This window comes from Lampetra fluviatilis, chromosome 2, assembly GCF_964198595.1.
Source record: "Lampetra fluviatilis chromosome 2, kcLamFluv1.1, whole genome shotgun sequence".
In the NCBI taxonomy this organism is placed as follows: Eukaryota; Metazoa; Chordata; class Hyperoartia; order Petromyzontiformes; family Petromyzontidae; genus Lampetra; species Lampetra fluviatilis.
Genome location: NC_136276.1, coordinates 10,265,897 through 10,283,097, shown reverse-complemented (window position 1 = coordinate 10,283,097; position 17,201 = coordinate 10,265,897). Strand labels below are relative to the sequence as shown.

The following is a 17,201-nucleotide window of genomic DNA, read 5'->3' as shown; positions in this document are numbered from 1 at the left end:
TCCTCTGTGTAACCTACCTAGGCTGTTTGGGCAATTTCTGATAGTGAGCCTTTAATGGACTGTTGGGACAAGTGCTGTTACCAGGCACCTATTGGCCTATGGTGATGTGTGTGCGTATATATAAAGACAATGATCCCCCGTATAGCCTTAACAAGACTGTAGGAGCAAGTGCTGCCAGCAAGCACCGATGAAGGCCAGCGCGGCTCGCGAAGAAGGTGTGGGTGGCCAGCACCATGCCCAGCCGCCTACGAGAGTCCCTTTGTCCGTGTATGTTTTCATTTCAAAGAAATTCCGTCTTCAGAAAATCCATGGCAGCTGCTGGCATTGTGCCTGTGATGAGTCACTGCCAGATGTGTCTGTGGTTGTTTGCCGCTGCTGGATGTCTCACGACGTGACCATGTGGCCATGTGTGTGTGTCTTTCTGTGTGTGTGTGTCTTTCTGTGTGTGTGTGTGTCTTTCTGTGTGTGTGTATGTGTGTCTTTCTGTGTGTGTGTATGTGTGTCTTTCTGTGTGTGTGTATGTGTGTCTTTCTGTGTGTGTGTATGTGTGTCTTTCTGTGTGTGTGTATGTGTGTCTTTCTGTGTGTGTGTATGTGTGTCTTTCTGTGTGTGTGTATGTGTGTCTTTCTGTGTGTGTGTATGTGTGTCTTTCTGCGTGTGTGTATGTGTCTTTCTGCGTGTGTGTATGTGTCTTTCTGCGTGTGTGTATGTGTGTGTTCGGTCGAGCACAGTGAGTGGTTCAGCGCTATGAGCCGCGTGCACGGCTCTTCCGAGCAGGAGCTGCAGACCATGCACGACGAGATGGCCAATCCCAAGAACGCTGTGGTGAGCACATCGCCTTGCCAGTGGTGGTGGAGCTTGGTTTCTCTAGGTCCTGATGCAACGAATTAAGTTGGTTATTTTCCCTGCCCGATCTCCCTCCCTTTTTTCATAACCCAGTGTCCGAGCCCCCCCTGGCCCATGGACACCTCTGGCCTGAGAGCCCCAGTACATCCATAAGCCTACGTGTTAAACAGCCCTAGTACAGTTCCACACTTTCCAACCTGACCGATTTAAGTGGTGGCCTGTGGATTTTTTTTTTTACTATTTTTCAGTTTGATGTTTGGCTTTGAAAATCGGTCAGGGGCAAAATATTTTAAATATTGGCTCCCGCTTAGATGAGCATGTTTGGTAAGTACACAAATGCACGGTGGTCGCTGCTCCTCACTGCCTCGCTAAGCCAGCATTCGCCACTCATTTAATCAACTGACAGTCCCGTGGCCCTGCCTATTCCTCACACCTGCCCCACTCACACTTCCAGCCGACAATTACATAGACTTGAACTTCTCAATGATCAATTATTAAACGAATACGATGGAAGAGAATTTGAATACGGTCATATTGCCTCTGAAATAAGACTGTTTCTCTGTCCTCTGTAATGTTTCAGGGAACTCTGGATGTTGGTTTAATAGATGCAGCCTGCGCCTCTGACAACCCAGACAGGTTTGTACAATACTCTGTTGCCTTGAGTGTGTGGTGGTAGTTCAGAGCCGTGGCTGATTGCCCACAGTAGTGATTAAATATGAAATGAAGACTCACCAAAAAGCGAACTGTGCTTATTTTCATACATACCTCGACTGTGTCCCATGTAGGCCAATGGCACGAGTGACAGTGACGCGCTGTATTTTCAATGCAGTCACGGGGGTTATTTGACCGTACTTCACAATGCTCGTCAGTGTAGTGTAGTGAAGGTGGGGAGCATAGATGGACCGTCTGGAGAGCTTATGTATGTACACGTGTACAATCGAGCCTGTGTGTGTGTGTGCGCGTGCAGTAGTGTAGTAGTTAGCGTGCTGCACTACAAACCTGGCGACCCGGGTTCGATTCCCGCTCACGGCCAAGACCAGTGACGATTATTTGAACCGGTCCTGGGCTTCCCCTAGTTTGACTCCGCCTCAAATGAGTACCTGGAGCATTGTGTGAACATTGCTACTCGGGAGACAAAGGCGGCCGGGCGTGGTGCTGGCCAGCCACCCCCTCGTGTGGCATGCTGGCCTTCATGGGTGCTCGCTAACAGCACTGCCCCAACAGTCTGTTCAGGCTATATGGGGGATCTTTGTCTTTTATAGTTGCATGTATCTGCGGGTATATTAACCTACTTCACAGCGGATGGTAAAAAAATCCCTTGATGTCTCTAGCATTGCGTGACCGCGTCATGGTCTAAATTGACCAATTTTTTTATGCAATTCAAAATGTTTAAAAATGTAAATACTCATTTGTGATTCTACATAGTCAGTGTCCCCCACCCCACCACAGAGCTGAGGCAATTGTTGGAGCCGATTTCTGGCTGCCTTCTCGCTTGTCTAGTTTGTTGCAGTAACTAGCTGGATGGACGGAATGGCCGCCTCTCGTTAGTACACTTTCTGACGCTCCGATCCTCTGATGTTCTGATGTGGCGCGCATTCAGACAAAACTCGTTTGTGATCATCACGGCGAACCGCGTGCTGCAGTGCAACACTGACACGGCTGAGGAGATGCACCACTGGATCGCGCTGCTGCAGCGCAGCAAGGGCGATGCGCGCGTCGAGGGACAGGAGTTCATCGTGCGAGGTGCACGATGAAATGGCGCGCGCATACGGGAGCACGCACAGACACGTACACGCGTGCACATACACGCACGTACAAAGACAAAGATCCCCCGTATGGCCTTAACAGACTGTAGGGGCAAGTGCTGTTAGCGAGCACCTATGATGGCTGGAACGGTACACGAGGGGGTGGATGGCCAGCACCACGCCCGACCGCCTTTGTTTCCCCAGTGGCGATGTTTACACCTACACATATACATACACACGCGTGAACGTATGCATGCTTGCTAACACGCACACAGAAACGTGTAGAAGCTTGCACATATTCACGTACATAAATGCACAGATATGCACACTAAGATACGCGCACACACACACATATGCACACAGCATACATATGTAATGCGGGCGTAAGCGACCTTCCGGATGTGACGTCACGGGGGGTGGAGTCATGTGACGTGGGGGGAAGGTTCGGGGCCTTAAGCGGGTAAACCGGAAGGGGAAGGCAGTCGGGGTGTGAGCGGAAAAGAGTGAGGCCACGCGGGCGAGTGTGGAGAGGGGGGGCGCCGACGGCCATCGGGAGCCAACCCCGAAGATAAGAGGAAGCTGCGGAGTGGTGTGCAGCTGCAGAGGAGACAGCCAGGAGGGCTGCGTGTTAGAGGCAGCGGTGTGGCTGCCAGGAGGAGCTGCGGAGAGAGAGAGAGAGGGGGCTGCTTGTTAGAGGCAGCGGTGTGGCTGCCAGGAGGAGCTGCGGAGAGAGAGAGAGAGAGCAAGAAGCTGTCAGAGCTGGAGTACAGCCAAGGGGGGCTGTGTGAGAGAAACAGCAGCGGAGCTGCTGTTGTGGATCGGGCCGACATTGGAGTCAGCACCGTGGAGAAGCTACAGAGTAAAGACAGCCGTGTGGGTGTACAGCACGAACCGAATAATAAAGGACACTGAGCCAGACATCGTGGTCCAGTCGTTTATTACACTGGTGTCGGAAGTGCAACGGCATGTCGAAACAAGTGAGGAAGAAAGTTACTCCGGCGCCTGCATCGGCTTCTTCGTCCGACGACGACGAACTCCCTCCAACCACGGATCCTGTTGGGGTGGTGGAGGAGAGCCCGGCTGAGGCGACCACGGGAACAGGAGTGGAGGATGTTGGCGCGGTGGCGGGTCCGTCGACATCATCAGACGCGGATCAACGATGGCAAGCGATGGCGGTACAACTGGAGGCACTTAAGGACGTCCTGGCGCATCTATGCCATCTCGTCGCGCCAGGGACGATGGATGATGCAGTTGGTGCTCCGCGGGCCGCCACGTTGCCTGTCCTGCCGCCGCCATTGCCCACGCGGCAGGAGGCCGCCATTTTGCGCGCTCCGTGGCGCCAAACCGCCATCTTGGCCACGCCGCGGGCCGACGCCATTTTGAATTTGCCATCACAACCACCACCATTGGAAGACGGCGGGAAGAGGAGTCGGAGTCGCCACCTTACAACGGTTAAAGAATTTTCCGTCGGTGGGGACTGGAGCGCGTTCGCCTGCCGCTTCTTGGCGGCGGTACGCACGGCAAGATGGACCGATGCGGAGGCTTTGGAGGTGTTGCCGACTCTCCTGGACGACGAATCTGTCCGATTCTTCCGTTCCATAACGACCGATAAGAAGGCAACTTTATGTGGTGTTTTTCAAGAAATGGCCGATGCTTATGAGCCACCAGATGATGCGCATCGGCGATTCGCTCAACGACAACGAGCACCAGAGGAGTCGCCCGTGGCGTTCAGGGGTGCGGTGCTGGAGCTGGCCATGGCAGCTTATCCTGAGACGCCACAGGACCTGCTCGAGCCTCTCATATTAGGGAAAATGTTGGAGCTGTCTCGGGATCTAGGGATCCCCATGCCTGTGTGTGGGCATGAGAAGCTAACTTCCCGGACGGCTGCTAAGTGTCTCGATGCGCAATTCAACCTCCGTCGCTGGAAACAAGTGACGGCGTGGACGGGGGGGCCCGTCAAAGAAGAGGATGCGCTGGGGTGGAACCCTGCGCAGGCTGTCTATGTTCCGGATGACCGGGGCCCTCAACAACTGACGGCCGCCTCCGCTCCATGGACGGGATGCGGCGGGCCGAGACCGCGCGCGGCGCTACCAGAACGGGGCCGTCAGGAGGCGAGGCCTGCGCTTCGGCGCAACGAGGCCGAATGTTTCCGCTGCGGGCGTAGGGGCCACTACGCCAGAGACTGCTGGGCCCGCTTCCCGGCTCCGCCGCAGCAGGAGGCCTCGGCACCGGTCAAGTCGGCTGAAGATCCTCCGAAACAGGCCGGCCGTGACATTGCGGGGGACGAGGGGCCCTGCTCGGAGGACGCCTGCCAGGTCTGCGGGACCTTCGAGCCCTGCAGCCTTTCCGACCCAGCTGCGGGCACGGTCACAGGACAAGCCCAAGACTAACTCTTTAGAGACACGGGACGGCGGTGGACTTCCAGCTGCGACAGGGGGATTACCCCCTGTCATTCCTCGACTTTCATCGCGTTCCCGTTCTGCGAGTGGGCCGCCGACCGTCCGGGACGGGCCGGCGACCCGCACACGTTCCAAATCGCTTACGTTTCGTTGATTGTTGCTGTCTTGTTATTTTTTTCTTACAGTTGTATTTATTGCATGCTTTTTGTACGTTCGTTGAGGTAATTGCGTTGTTGTTGTTGTTCTTGCTGTTACATTGTATGCTTAGTGTCCTTTAGGGGGGGAAGCTCGGTTCGCCGCATTACGATTTGCTATTGGTCAGCCGAGGTCGGCTGGGATTTTTCTACGGGGGAGGGTGGTGTAATGCGGGCGTAAGCGACCTTCCGGATGTGACGTCACGGGGGGTGGAGTCATGTGACGTGGGGGGAAGGTTCGGGGCCTTAAGCGGGTAAACCGGAAGGGGAAGGCAGTCGGGGTGTGAGCGGAAAAGAGTGAGGCCACGCGGGCGAGTGTGGAGAGGGGGGGCGCCGACGGCCATCGGGAGCCAACCCCGAAGATAAGAGGAAGCTGCGGAGTGGTGTGCAGCTGCAGAGGAGACAGCCAGGAGGGCTGCGTGTTAGAGGCAGCGGTGTGGCTGCCAGGAGGAGCTGCGGAGAGAGAGAGAGAGGGGGCTGCTTGTTAGAGGCAGCGGTGTGGCTGCCAGGAGGAGCTGCGGAGAGAGAGAGAGAGAGCAAGAAGCTGTCAGAGCTGGAGTACAGCCAAGGGGGGCTGTGTGAGAGAAACAGCAGCGGAGCTGCTGTTGTGGATCGGGCCGACATTGGAGTCAGCACCGTGGAGAAGCTACAGAGTAAAGACAGCCGTGTGGGTGTACAGCACGAACCGAATAATAAAGGACACTGAGCCAGACATCGTGGTCCAGTCGTTTATTACACATATACACGCATGCATGCACACACACACACCTACCTGAACATTCTTGGGAGGTATTCTTGACACTTTGTAGTGACACACAACAATGTCAACAGCCAAAAACTTGAAGCGAAGTCTCAAATAGCTCACAATGATTTCTGAAATTCTTTGAAATTCTCAACTTGCACAGCTGCCTGCAGCTGTGTGGGTATTCCATGTTGCGAAAGCTTTTGCCTTCTTGAGCCCCGTGTGCTGGTTTCATATTACCCCAGTGCTCTCTAAGCTGCGTGTGAAATTCCAATGAGAAACATTCAATCTCTGTTCCGAAAATGAATAGAAATAAAGCCAAACGAAACTATGGATAAGCACGGAGGAATTGTCGGAGAATGCACGACCGAATGATTCCTGTTGGTTTGGGATAGTACTCGCGCATTTAGCTACAAATATGGTGACCCGAGTTTGATTCTCGTCCACAGATGAGATGAGTAGCAAGTAGTAGTATCAGCAGGTGTCTAGGTCAAGACAGCCTTAACTTCGGTGACCAGGCATGGTGCTGACCACACCCCTGCTTCATGCACCATGCCAGCTTTAATAAGTGCTCATTAGCAGCACTTACCACAATCGTCCATATGGCTAAACGAGGAACCTTTGTGTGTGTGTCCGCACAAGGAGTGCAGTTAACTCTCCATTAGCTGTGAGTGGATTATCCAGATTGCAGATTAACCTTGCTAATTCGCACCTGTTAATCGCGCACTGGGTCTGTTATATAATTATTAGCAGCTTCTCGCTTTTCAAAGGTCATTGACTTGGTTCCCACAAGACCGCAATCAGTTTGGCAAGTAAACCGGTTACATTTCATTAGCAATGAAAAACAGGACAACACATATTCTGCATCTCCACCCACACTATACACAGGTATACAATCACTACATTTATATATATATAGCAGTAACTAAACACATTTGACATTGCCATTGCTTTTGTTTTATCCGGGCCATCCCCTCCATCCCATTACCCGAGACAATGGAGAGTTTGCTGCGTAATAACCACGTGCATTGTGCTCGCTGCGTTCCGTGTGTTGCCCACCAGGGTGGCTGCACAAGGAGGTGAAGGGCTCTAGCAAGGGCACCGTGAGGTCGGCGCTCACGCAGCGGCTCAAGAAGCGCTGGGTGGTGCTGACGCACAACTCGCTCGACTACTACCGAAGCTCGGAGCGCGGCACCACCAAGCTGGGCACGCTGGTGCTCAACAGCCTGTGCTGCATCACGCAGCCCGACGAGAGGACCTTCAAGGAAACGGGTGAGGAGTAGGGCTTGATTCTTCACTCGATGTTATCCGGAATGCTGCCGAGCTTGCTTGGGGTACGGATTATTGTCGTAATGCACTACCACTAGAGCACAAGGTAAGCCTATCAGTAATAACCCTGTATTGTCGTGTCCTGTAATCCTATGATCCTGTGAACGGGATTCTAAAAATTAGTACGAAGTAAGTTGACACAGATGTGGCATGCCAAAGTAATTCCCAGAACAGCGTTCTGGACCATTCCGGTTGTAATATAAGAAGCACAGCACGAGACACGCAACCAGTGGACGGCCACTACCCTCGTGCAGAGCGGTGCTCACAGGGCAAAGGTGTTTTGTAAAAAGAACCTTCCGGAGCAGTGGAGCTGTGCACGTTGTGACAAGGGACGGCTATGGAAATTAGCTGAAAAGTTTTGGATGTTGAAAGTGGAATTAAATGTGTCAGAAAGGTCGGGCCGTTCACACGCCCAGTGATTGGAGGCATTGCCACCATTCGTGGTCGCAGTTACATTCAAGAATCGATTATTTATTGGCCCATCGATTTTGTTTAATAGTTTGCATTGTGGCACATTTATTACTTCTCATTTTAGAGTTCTGTGTCCTAAAAACACAACACACATTAGCAAATTATTAGATTCTAATTTGGATATTTATTCAATCATCATCACATACATAATTGAATAGATAGATCATGAGCATAAGAATCAATGATTATCCATGCATAATTACATGCCTATTAAGAAGTGCTCTTTCTGCTACTAAAGCAAGTGTCACTCCATGCCTGACTTTATTTAGTTTAGAAATCGTATCTGTCTGAATCGGGTGCGAATAGAAATTTACACTTGGATTTTTCTTTGACCATTGTTGCTGACACACGTAACACCGTCACATGCTCTGCACACAAACATTCTATATTATTCCGGGAGCAAACCTGTGTTTGTCAACCCCACGATCCCAACGATGCTAGCCGTGTGTCCCTGCCCGGTTCATCTCAATGTCGTCGTTTTAAATGTCCGAGCACGGCCGCTGTCCATGCTGTCCTTCCTCCAGGCTACTGGAGCATCACGGTGCACGGACGCAAGCACTCGTACCACCTTTACACAAAGCTGCTGTCGGAGGCGTCACGCTGGGCGAGCGCTGTGCAGACCGTCATCGACTCCAAGACTCCCATCGAGACGCCCACTCAGCAGCTCATCCAGGACATTAAGGTGGCGGCTCTCCCCACGTCCCCCTCTGCTTCACGTCCCACGCTCCAAAGCGTGGACATCTTCTTTGGCCACGACTCAACGCTCTTCCTGTCATTGATTTTTGCATTTTTGTTTCGGTCGAACCACAAATGTAAGCATCCAAGTTTATGTTCCTTTTAAGTTTGTTTTCAAATGTTTATTTACTTGTATAGGAAGTTGGGCTATGCCTAAAATGTATAGGGTGGTGGAGGGAGAGGGGAAGTGGGTGCAGAGCGGTCACGCAGTGGTTAGAGAAGTGCACAATAAACCTGGCAACATTAAATTCCCAACGACGGCTATCGTCATTAGAGAGTGATCTCTAAATCGGTCAATGCCTCCTCTTCACCCACTCACACTGACCAGCGTGGTGAAGTGGCAAAGAGGTTAATAATTACCTTGCCTGGTATACAGGAGGTCGTGAGTTCAATCCTGACACTGAGGCGTGTATATTAGGAGTTTGCATGTTCTCCCCGTGGTCGCGTGCATTTTTTTTCCGGGTCCTTCGGTTTTTCCCTCCACATTTAGAAACATATGTTGAGATTGTTTGGTTTCTGTAAATATCCAAATGATAAGCTACTTCGTTAAGCTATAATTTGTGGCCAGGTTGCTTATATATAGCACAATGGACCTTACCTGGTAAAATTAAAAGAATAAATAGTAACAGAAGTATGGTCAAACAACCCCCATGTCATGGGGAAGCCTCCATACAGAAGTGAGTTAAGATACAGCTGATTTTTTTTTAAGGATTCAACATTCATTTTGTATGCTGCTCAGACATTGTTACCATCCCTAACACCGCATAGTCTAAGTAAGCATGTGTATTAACACAAATAGCAACCAGAGACATTCAACACCAGTTTCGCTTTGAATTGCATTGCACTACTTCCCTGTCGAGAACAATCGGTTACTCGTTTTAGGCTGAGTTGACCTTGTGGGGCCCAGGCCATCTTCAGATGATACGCATACAAAGACAAAGGGGTCCCCATTTAGCCATATGGGCCACTGCGGCAAGTGCTATTAGCGAGCACCTATTAAGGTCAGCATGGTGATCTGGCTATCCATCATGCCGGGTCACCTTTTTCTCCCCAGTGCTAATGTTTTATACACCCTGCACCTCGCTCACCCCGATGTCATCCATAGCCATATATACACCTTGTATACACAGACAACAATAACAACAGCCGCAGTGACGTCAACACGGCGCTTGTGCCATGCTAGGTGCACTTTAAATGCCCCCCTGGCAGGTCACGGAACAGACCCAGGTGCCGTGGGTTGATTGACTGAGGTGACTGGCACCCATGGCACCTCGGTCTGTTCCGTGACCTCCTGACAGACACGCACACGTATGCACAGTACACCGGAGTGTGATGTAATGGCGCTCTTCCCGCTGGTGCAGGAGAACATGTGCAGTGCAGAGGTGGTGGATCAGATTTACAAGCGGAACCCGATCCTGCGCTACAGCCAACACCCACTGCGCTCGCCGCTGCTGCCACTGCCATACGGTGACGTCAGCCCCAACCGTGAGTTTGAGGCCCCCCCACCCTCAGAATGCTGCGTTGGTGAAGCAGCATCCACAGAGGTGCAGTGCCACCAAGCTGGATGATGTTGTTGATGATTATGATCTTGTGGTGGTGATGCTGCCCCAGCTGATCATGGGACTTGGGGTTCATCCTGGGCTCTGGTTCCTTTGTCCCGACCCGCATCACGGTGTCACTCGCGTTGCTCTTAGCCATGTTTCCTGTCCTCTCCGCCTCCACCTTCCTTTTTTCCCTTGTATGTTCGTTCAGAGTTGTTAGGCGCTTTTGAGATGTAGGTTCCATTTGAACGTGATGTAAAATGGAAGTTTCTGTTGTTGTTAGATTGTCCTCACTCTGTGTCACATATCGTCACTGTCTAGTTTAGACACGTGGCGCTACTGATAAAGTTTGGATATAAAAAAACGAATCTATAAATTTGTGCATGAACCCACACCGAAGACAAATGTAAGTGGCTTACTTTTCTTAGAATGTGATGCCTTTAACTATCTCCAGCATGTATATAGTGACTCCAGATTTTACTAACAGTGAAATCGACGATGCACCCAACGAAATACGCTTTTAAAAATACCAAACCATGAGCGGCCGCGTTGATCCTCGGTGTCCGTGTGCCGGTGGCGCCGCGCCCGGCGGGAGAGCAGTGCCCAAGGAGCGCGGCTACACGACGCTGCAGGAAGAGGCGGTGCGCATCTTCCACACGCTGCAGGGCCTCGACGCCGTGCCTGAGCCGCTGCCCATCTACCAGGGGGTGCTGCAGACGTGCCATGACCTGCGCCCGCTGCACGACGAGCTCTACTGCCAGCTCGTCAAGCAGACGAGCTTCGCGCCCCAGCCGCTCAGCACCGGCGGCCTGCGCACGTGGCGCCTGTTCGCCTGCTTGAGCTGCACGTTCCCGCCGGGCCGCGTCGTCTTGCGATACGTCCGCTTCCACCTGAAGAGGTGCTGCGAGCGATCGGCCGGAGGGTGCTGTGAGCCCCTCCTCCTCCTCGCCCCCCCCCCTCTCTAACCCTTACTGGAGGCTGAAACCTCCCAATATAAATTCTTATCACCATCGACATACGTTAGCAACTGTAGGGCAGAATTAATTTCGCCCATGGTTCTCTTTCTTGAGCCAATATCAATGCGCTCTTCATCTAAATCTTTTCCCACCACATCTCTCCACCTGATTTTGAATCTTCCCCACTCCTTTTTCCACCCACGTTTGTGTACGCTTCACGATCCTCTCCAGGCACATTTATTGTCATGTCGAGTCCTGACAGTGGCACTGAGTTTTATATCATAAAGAGATACCCTTGTATATCTGTATACATCCATTGTGTACTAGGGTAATTAAGCAGTGCCAAGGGAAATAAATAAATCGGCCTTATAGAGAGCCCCTTGTCTCCACAGAGTAAAGGATCGGTTCCCCGGCACAGAGACCGAACAGTATGCCTCCTTCATCCTGGACTCGCTGAGGAAGACAAAGTTGCGGGAATTCATTCCGTCACAAGAGGAGATCCAGGCTATCGTGAGCCGGCAAGAGATGACCACCACCATCTACTGCCACGGCGGGGGCTCGTGCAAAATCACCATCGACTCGCACACCACCGCCGGCGAGGTGGGACACCCGCCTGTTCACGTGATGTCTAAATGCTTTTGGGTTGTACCGCGCATTGTTTGGCACGTGGCGCAATACGTCAAACATCATGCCAAGCAAACACGGGGTAAAACTTTAAGATGTATCAGAGAGCGATACAGCACAACCGTTACAACCTATGTTAATAGATGGTATCCACGTAAAGAAAAACAACTTTGTTTGACTCAGTCAGTTTCTAAGTCAAAAGGACTGACTTGAGTAAATTACGTTACAGAGCGTAAAGTGCAGTGACCTACGACCTTTGACTGAAATTATTAACCACGGCAATCTTACGTGGATTTACGAACTTCTTAACTGCCTTCTTATTCCTCAGTATTCTGACAGTTGGTAAAATTAAGAAAAATCTAAGAAATATGTGAGGGGGGGAGGTGAAAATTGAGTCTTTTTGGGGGGTATAAGCTGACATATTATGGGCATATTCCGGTATTAATAACAATAGTTTTGTTCTTATTAAACTTAAATTACTATTTAAACCCAGAAATTGTAGAAAAGTTGCATATAGAGCTATCAGTATTTACTTTTACCTTCATTAAAATGACATAATTTCATGAAATGGGCACTTTTGGGTTGGCTGTAATTTTTTTTTTAAACTTCCTACTGTTCGACTAAATGTTATTTTTTTTCTTGTCCCAACCCCACCATCTCCGTACATCGCCGCCCGCCCCGTCGTGGTCCCATGCAGGTGGTTGTCAAGCTGATGCGCGGCCTGGCCATGGAGGGCAGCAGGAACACATTCTCACTCTTTGAGCGCCGAGGGAAAATGGAAAAAGCCCTGGAGAACCGCACCATCGTGGCGGACGTGCTCGCCAAGTTCGAGAAGTACGCTGTGATCCAGCAATCTCGCATAGCAACTCCCCAACTAAATTACTTTGTGATGCTGCGTTGGCAGTGGTATTGACAAACGTATTTGAGGTTTTATTTTATTGAATGAGCTCTGGAACGAGCTCCGTTAGTAGTGTCAGGGTGGGGTGTGGGGTTAGGGGGCTGAGCCCCCCGTGCTTAAGACCCAGGCCCCCTTCTAAGTTGTTGCAGTGAAAATAAGTACATTTAAGCCATGGGTGTCGCAGCCTGTCATATACATAGGTAAACAAAAGTACATAGTACAATTACTCATTCTGTTAATCGTTTAAAATGTGTTCAAAGTTTGTTTATCATTGACTGAGTCGTGTCCCCCCCCCCCCCCCCGAGTTTTTGTGTGCGTACCTCTAAATCGGGCCATGCTGCAGGATGTTCTGAACCCCATTCCTTCAGTATTTTTCAAGCGAAAGTGGCATCATCACTAATAATGTCCCCTTATGCTCGGTGTGCCAGGATGGGAGCAGAGAACGAGATAGAAGAGGTGATGATGGATGATGGCAGCAGCAGCAATTCCTGGCGTCTTTATTTCAAGCTCTACTGCTTTCTGGACACGGGGCACGTTCCGAGCGACAGCGTCGAGTTCGCCTTCATGTTCGAGCAGGTGACGCTGTTGTCCCCACGGGGACTCGCCTCATGTGACGCATGCGTAAATTAGTGGTTTCGTTTTAAGTTCAAAGCCTGAAGCAAATATGATGTGCAATATTGGTCACAGAGAGGTGATGTAGCTAAACTCATACACAAGTGTCATATTTGAACTCTGATACAAGCTCACATTATGGCCTACTCTTGTAAATCATTGCACAGCCATACTCATTAACACATGTGTTCAGACTACCGCAATTACAACTGAAACAATGCATCTTAACCAAGGGTGGTGGTTAACAAATGAGCAATCAGCGACGCAGTTATGTGATTCCCGTCGGCCACTCCCGTCCACTTTCAGGCGCACGAAGGTCTCGTGCGAGGACACTTCCCGGCACCCGAAGAGACCTTGCAGCAGCTGGCTGCCCTGCGCCTCCAGTACATCCTCGGTGACAACAGCAATCAAGCGAGCTTCCCCCAACCGCCGGGACTCGACAGCGTCTACCCCGTAGCCCGCCTTCGCTCGCGCATCACCGCTGCCACCAAAACGCCCGTCGGCATGGGAGCGAGTCCGCCGGCCACCGGCGCAAGCAGCCCGGGCAGCCCCGCGTCGCCCTCGAGCGGAGCGGGCGAGCGGCGGCTCACGGGCTTCCTGGAGGGCACGCTGCGGCGGACGCTGCGCAGGCAGAAGGCGCCGTCGTTCGAGGTGGAGGCAGGCAAAGAGTGCGACGGTTCTGGGAGCGGGTCGCCCGGCAGCGGCGGGGCATCGCACACCCCGCCCGGCGCTGGAGGAGGGCAGGGCCAGCTGCTGGAGCTGTGGGTGAAGGAGGAGATCCAGGCGGCTCGTGCCGGAATCCTCGACAAGTGGCAGCAGCTGCGAGGCCTGGGGCAGGAGCAAGCCATGGCACGCTACATGGCCATCGTCCAAGAGTGGGCGGGGTACGGCTCCACCCTCTTTGACGTGGAGGTGAGACTCGCCACTAATTGCCGTATGCAGGTCTGCTCCCTATTGAATAATTTATAAGTAGTTAATATACGATAAATGTACTGTCATCTTAATTGATCATTAGTCATCGTAAACAGCCGTTTGTAATCTACTTTTGGATGACATTCTCCCCATGTCACATCGGTCGTTGTGGTTGTTTGACCATACTTCACAAGCTCGTTGGTGTGGGTTGGTAAAAGAGAGGCCAGGACCAAGTTTAGAATTAACTCGCTACTGACATTGAACCACGGCTAGAAATCTAACTTGGTTTTCTGCACAGTGTACATACCACTTTGCCACCATTCCAAGCTTCAATAGATGCTGATAATTAAGCTGTATTTTATTTTAGTAAGCACAAAATAAGGCTGTTCATCATTTTTGTTTAAACATTTTCATTTATACGTGTCCTTATTGATAACATTGTTTACATGTAACTACAGTACACAATGACAGCAATAGCAAGTGAAATTGGAAAAGCGTTGTCAAATGTTGCGAATGACGATTTTATTCTTTGAAAAAAAAAATTGTTGCCGGTTCCCTTTTCCACACACGCGCAATTTAAACCCGGTTGAGCCGCATCATCTACAGGTTTTGCTCGCGAACCTCATGTGCGCCTGTGCGTTTCCACGCCCCCCCCACCCCACTTTGTTGCAGAGCAAGGAGGGCGGATTCCCCAAGGAGCTGTGGCTGGCCGTGGGCAAGGACGGCGTGGCGGTGCACAAGAGGGGCGAGCCACGGCCCCTGGAGTCCTTCACCTACGAGCAGATCCTGTCGTTCGGGGCCCCACAGCCCAGCTCTTACCGGATTGCGCTGGAGGGTCGCGAGATGCTTTTCGAGACCATCCAGGTGAGTGAGCGCTTGGCCATAGAGGGGGGGGGGGGGGTGTGGCATCTGGCCATCGTCGGTGCCTAACTTGATTTGTCAAACGCTAAAAGCGTGCGGCAGATATCACAGACACATGTAAAATAATTAGCTGCAATCGCTAACGAGATCAGCCATAATGTAACTACAATACAAGTCAATAAAATATCTTTCCCAGTCAAATGTGCTTTGATATATGGTAACTTATACAATCTTTTTTCCGACTGTATTAAGAATGGCCTTTTCTTTAATTAATCTGCTGGATAAAATCATGTTCAGGGTTTTATGCATATATATAAAATAATTATGTGTGCCTAAACTTGTCATCTAAAAAAACACGAAAAGTGTTTCGTGTCTCTAAAATGTATATACACCTGCGTACACACAACAACAACAAATTCCACCATCCACAAGATTCTTATTGACTCCTTACCCGGGAACATAAAAATGTATTGTTAATTATTGTTATTTATACAACTGCTTCACAGCCTGTGGTAGTTTTTATATAGCGCATTGATATGCAAAGAACCATCGCGGGCAATCAATTGGTCACACTTTAGCAATGCTCCTGTAACGTCGCCACTGAGCCTGCTCCACGTTTGATGTTTGTCTCACCACAGGTGTTGGAGGTCGCCAAGCTCATGAAGGCATACATCAACAGCATCGTGCACAAGCGCTACAGCCGCCACTCTCTCAGCAGCCGCAGCAGCACAGGCCCCATCGTCAGGACAAGATGAGGCCTGCCGAGTGTGTGGCCAGGAACGTTTCCCATAGGGTGATCGGAAGCTCAGAAACACCCTAGAGATCCCAGGGGGCCGGGGGTACTTGGAACGCAGTGTCATTCTCGCATCCTCTCCAAGGCTGTGCTCTGACGTTTGTTTTACTCTTTGCTGTCCGCATCACACCAGGCACGGATTGACCCCAGCACACATGCCAAGTGATTGTTGGGTTGTTACAACAGGTACAGGCAACACTGAGATTCCTATGTGGTCTTTTATGTAAATGCATGGGTTATTCTGCTCCGACAGGCAAAACACAACTCACAGCGGCTTACCCAGTTTAACATGTTAACTTGAATTAAAGGTTTGAATTGCCTTTTTACAGTATCTATCACTGCCTATAGTGCAAGTTTTCCAAAACTGTCAGTGAGTGCTAACCCTGCATATATAGCGTTATTTTTATGCTGTTAAGATTTGCACAACTTTTAGATATCTATCTTAATTTTTTTTTCCACCCAGAAATGTGTCCTTTTTTCAACTTTTTTATACATGACCCGGCTTTTACTAAAGTTAGCATCGGGTATTTAAAACAAGCAGTGTTAATGTAAACAATTTCGATGGTAGAGAGATCATTACAAATGGTTGCTTTTTAATTCTTTCAAATAATTTTAAGAAAATCATATTTAGTTTGTTTAACTGTATATTACGCTGCTCTGTTTTAATTACTGACCAGAATGTGCACATTCCTCATCCGGTGTGCAGTGAGTGTGGGTAATGACCAAAATGTTTAATTGAAACCCTCAGGCATATTAAGTTGAATTACTTGATTCACTACCTGTGGACAAATGTGTTTTATAGACAGTGTGGAAGACACTTTGGGAAGTAATATATTATGTTTTGGCAGTTATGCTCAAATAAAAAACAATCATAAAAAAACATAGTTTGTTGTCTATGCAAAATCATACTCTCATGATTTACCGTTTAAGGGAATTAGTATAATTTGCCTAACTTGTTATCACTTGCCAGTATATTTTCACATGTGTCTCTTTACTTTCAAGCACAAACTCGTACTCAAGATGGTCACTGCTACACGCATATTTCCAAAACAGACTTGAATTTATCAAATGCCGCCGAGTGACCTGTGAATATTTTACCTGTACATTGCCTATGTATACTAATTTATCAAATGTTTTTTTAAAGCTCTTTTAAAACATTACAATAAAGTTTACAAAGTTCTGAAGATGTTTTGGGTTGCACGAGTGTGACTTTTTTGACTTTCATATTTTCGACACTTTTCCCGTTTTAGTCATTGTTCAAAACACAATCAGAAAAACAGTTTCAGTAACCTGAAAGAGGTTAAATATTTTCCATATATGAGGCGTTCCGTGTTAATGTATAATGGTGGTAATTAATTTTCAGCCATCGTTTTGGTGTTGTTAAAACTATAAATGTAGCATTTGTATAAAATGCTTTGTAAAAAGTCACCCCATCACTTTACATTTTAAAAGCACTACATTTTAAACGTTGCAAAATTTCTCATTCAAAAAGGCAGACAATGGAACATTTTCTAAAGGAATTGTGAATTAATCAACAATTTAA

The 17,201-nt window shown here is 49.6% G+C and overlaps 1 protein-coding gene across 1 annotated transcript in view; it reads left to right on the top strand.

The window, feature by feature from the left end:
• Positions 1 to 16,836, top strand: part of LOC144942147 (unconventional myosin-X-like) — a 77,801-nt gene extending 60,965 nt beyond the window's left edge. The window contains exons 29-41 of the mRNA XM_078868911.1: positions 732 to 825; positions 1,427 to 1,482; positions 2,447 to 2,589; positions 6,989 to 7,198; positions 8,251 to 8,408; positions 9,823 to 9,946; positions 10,603 to 10,900; positions 11,351 to 11,558; positions 12,280 to 12,416; positions 12,909 to 13,056; positions 13,399 to 14,004; positions 14,677 to 14,868; positions 15,504 to 16,836. Of these exons, the coding sequence (XP_078725037.1) occupies positions 732 to 825; positions 1,427 to 1,482; positions 2,447 to 2,589; positions 6,989 to 7,198; positions 8,251 to 8,408; positions 9,823 to 9,946; positions 10,603 to 10,900; positions 11,351 to 11,558; positions 12,280 to 12,416; positions 12,909 to 13,056; positions 13,399 to 14,004; positions 14,677 to 14,868; positions 15,504 to 15,620 (2,491 nt within the window). The 3' untranslated portion in view covers positions 15,621 to 16,836. The remainder of the gene's footprint in view (positions 1 to 731; positions 826 to 1,426; positions 1,483 to 2,446; positions 2,590 to 6,988; positions 7,199 to 8,250; positions 8,409 to 9,822; positions 9,947 to 10,602; positions 10,901 to 11,350; positions 11,559 to 12,279; positions 12,417 to 12,908; positions 13,057 to 13,398; positions 14,005 to 14,676; positions 14,869 to 15,503) is intronic.
• The last annotated feature ends 365 nt before the right edge of the window (positions 16,837 to 17,201 follow it).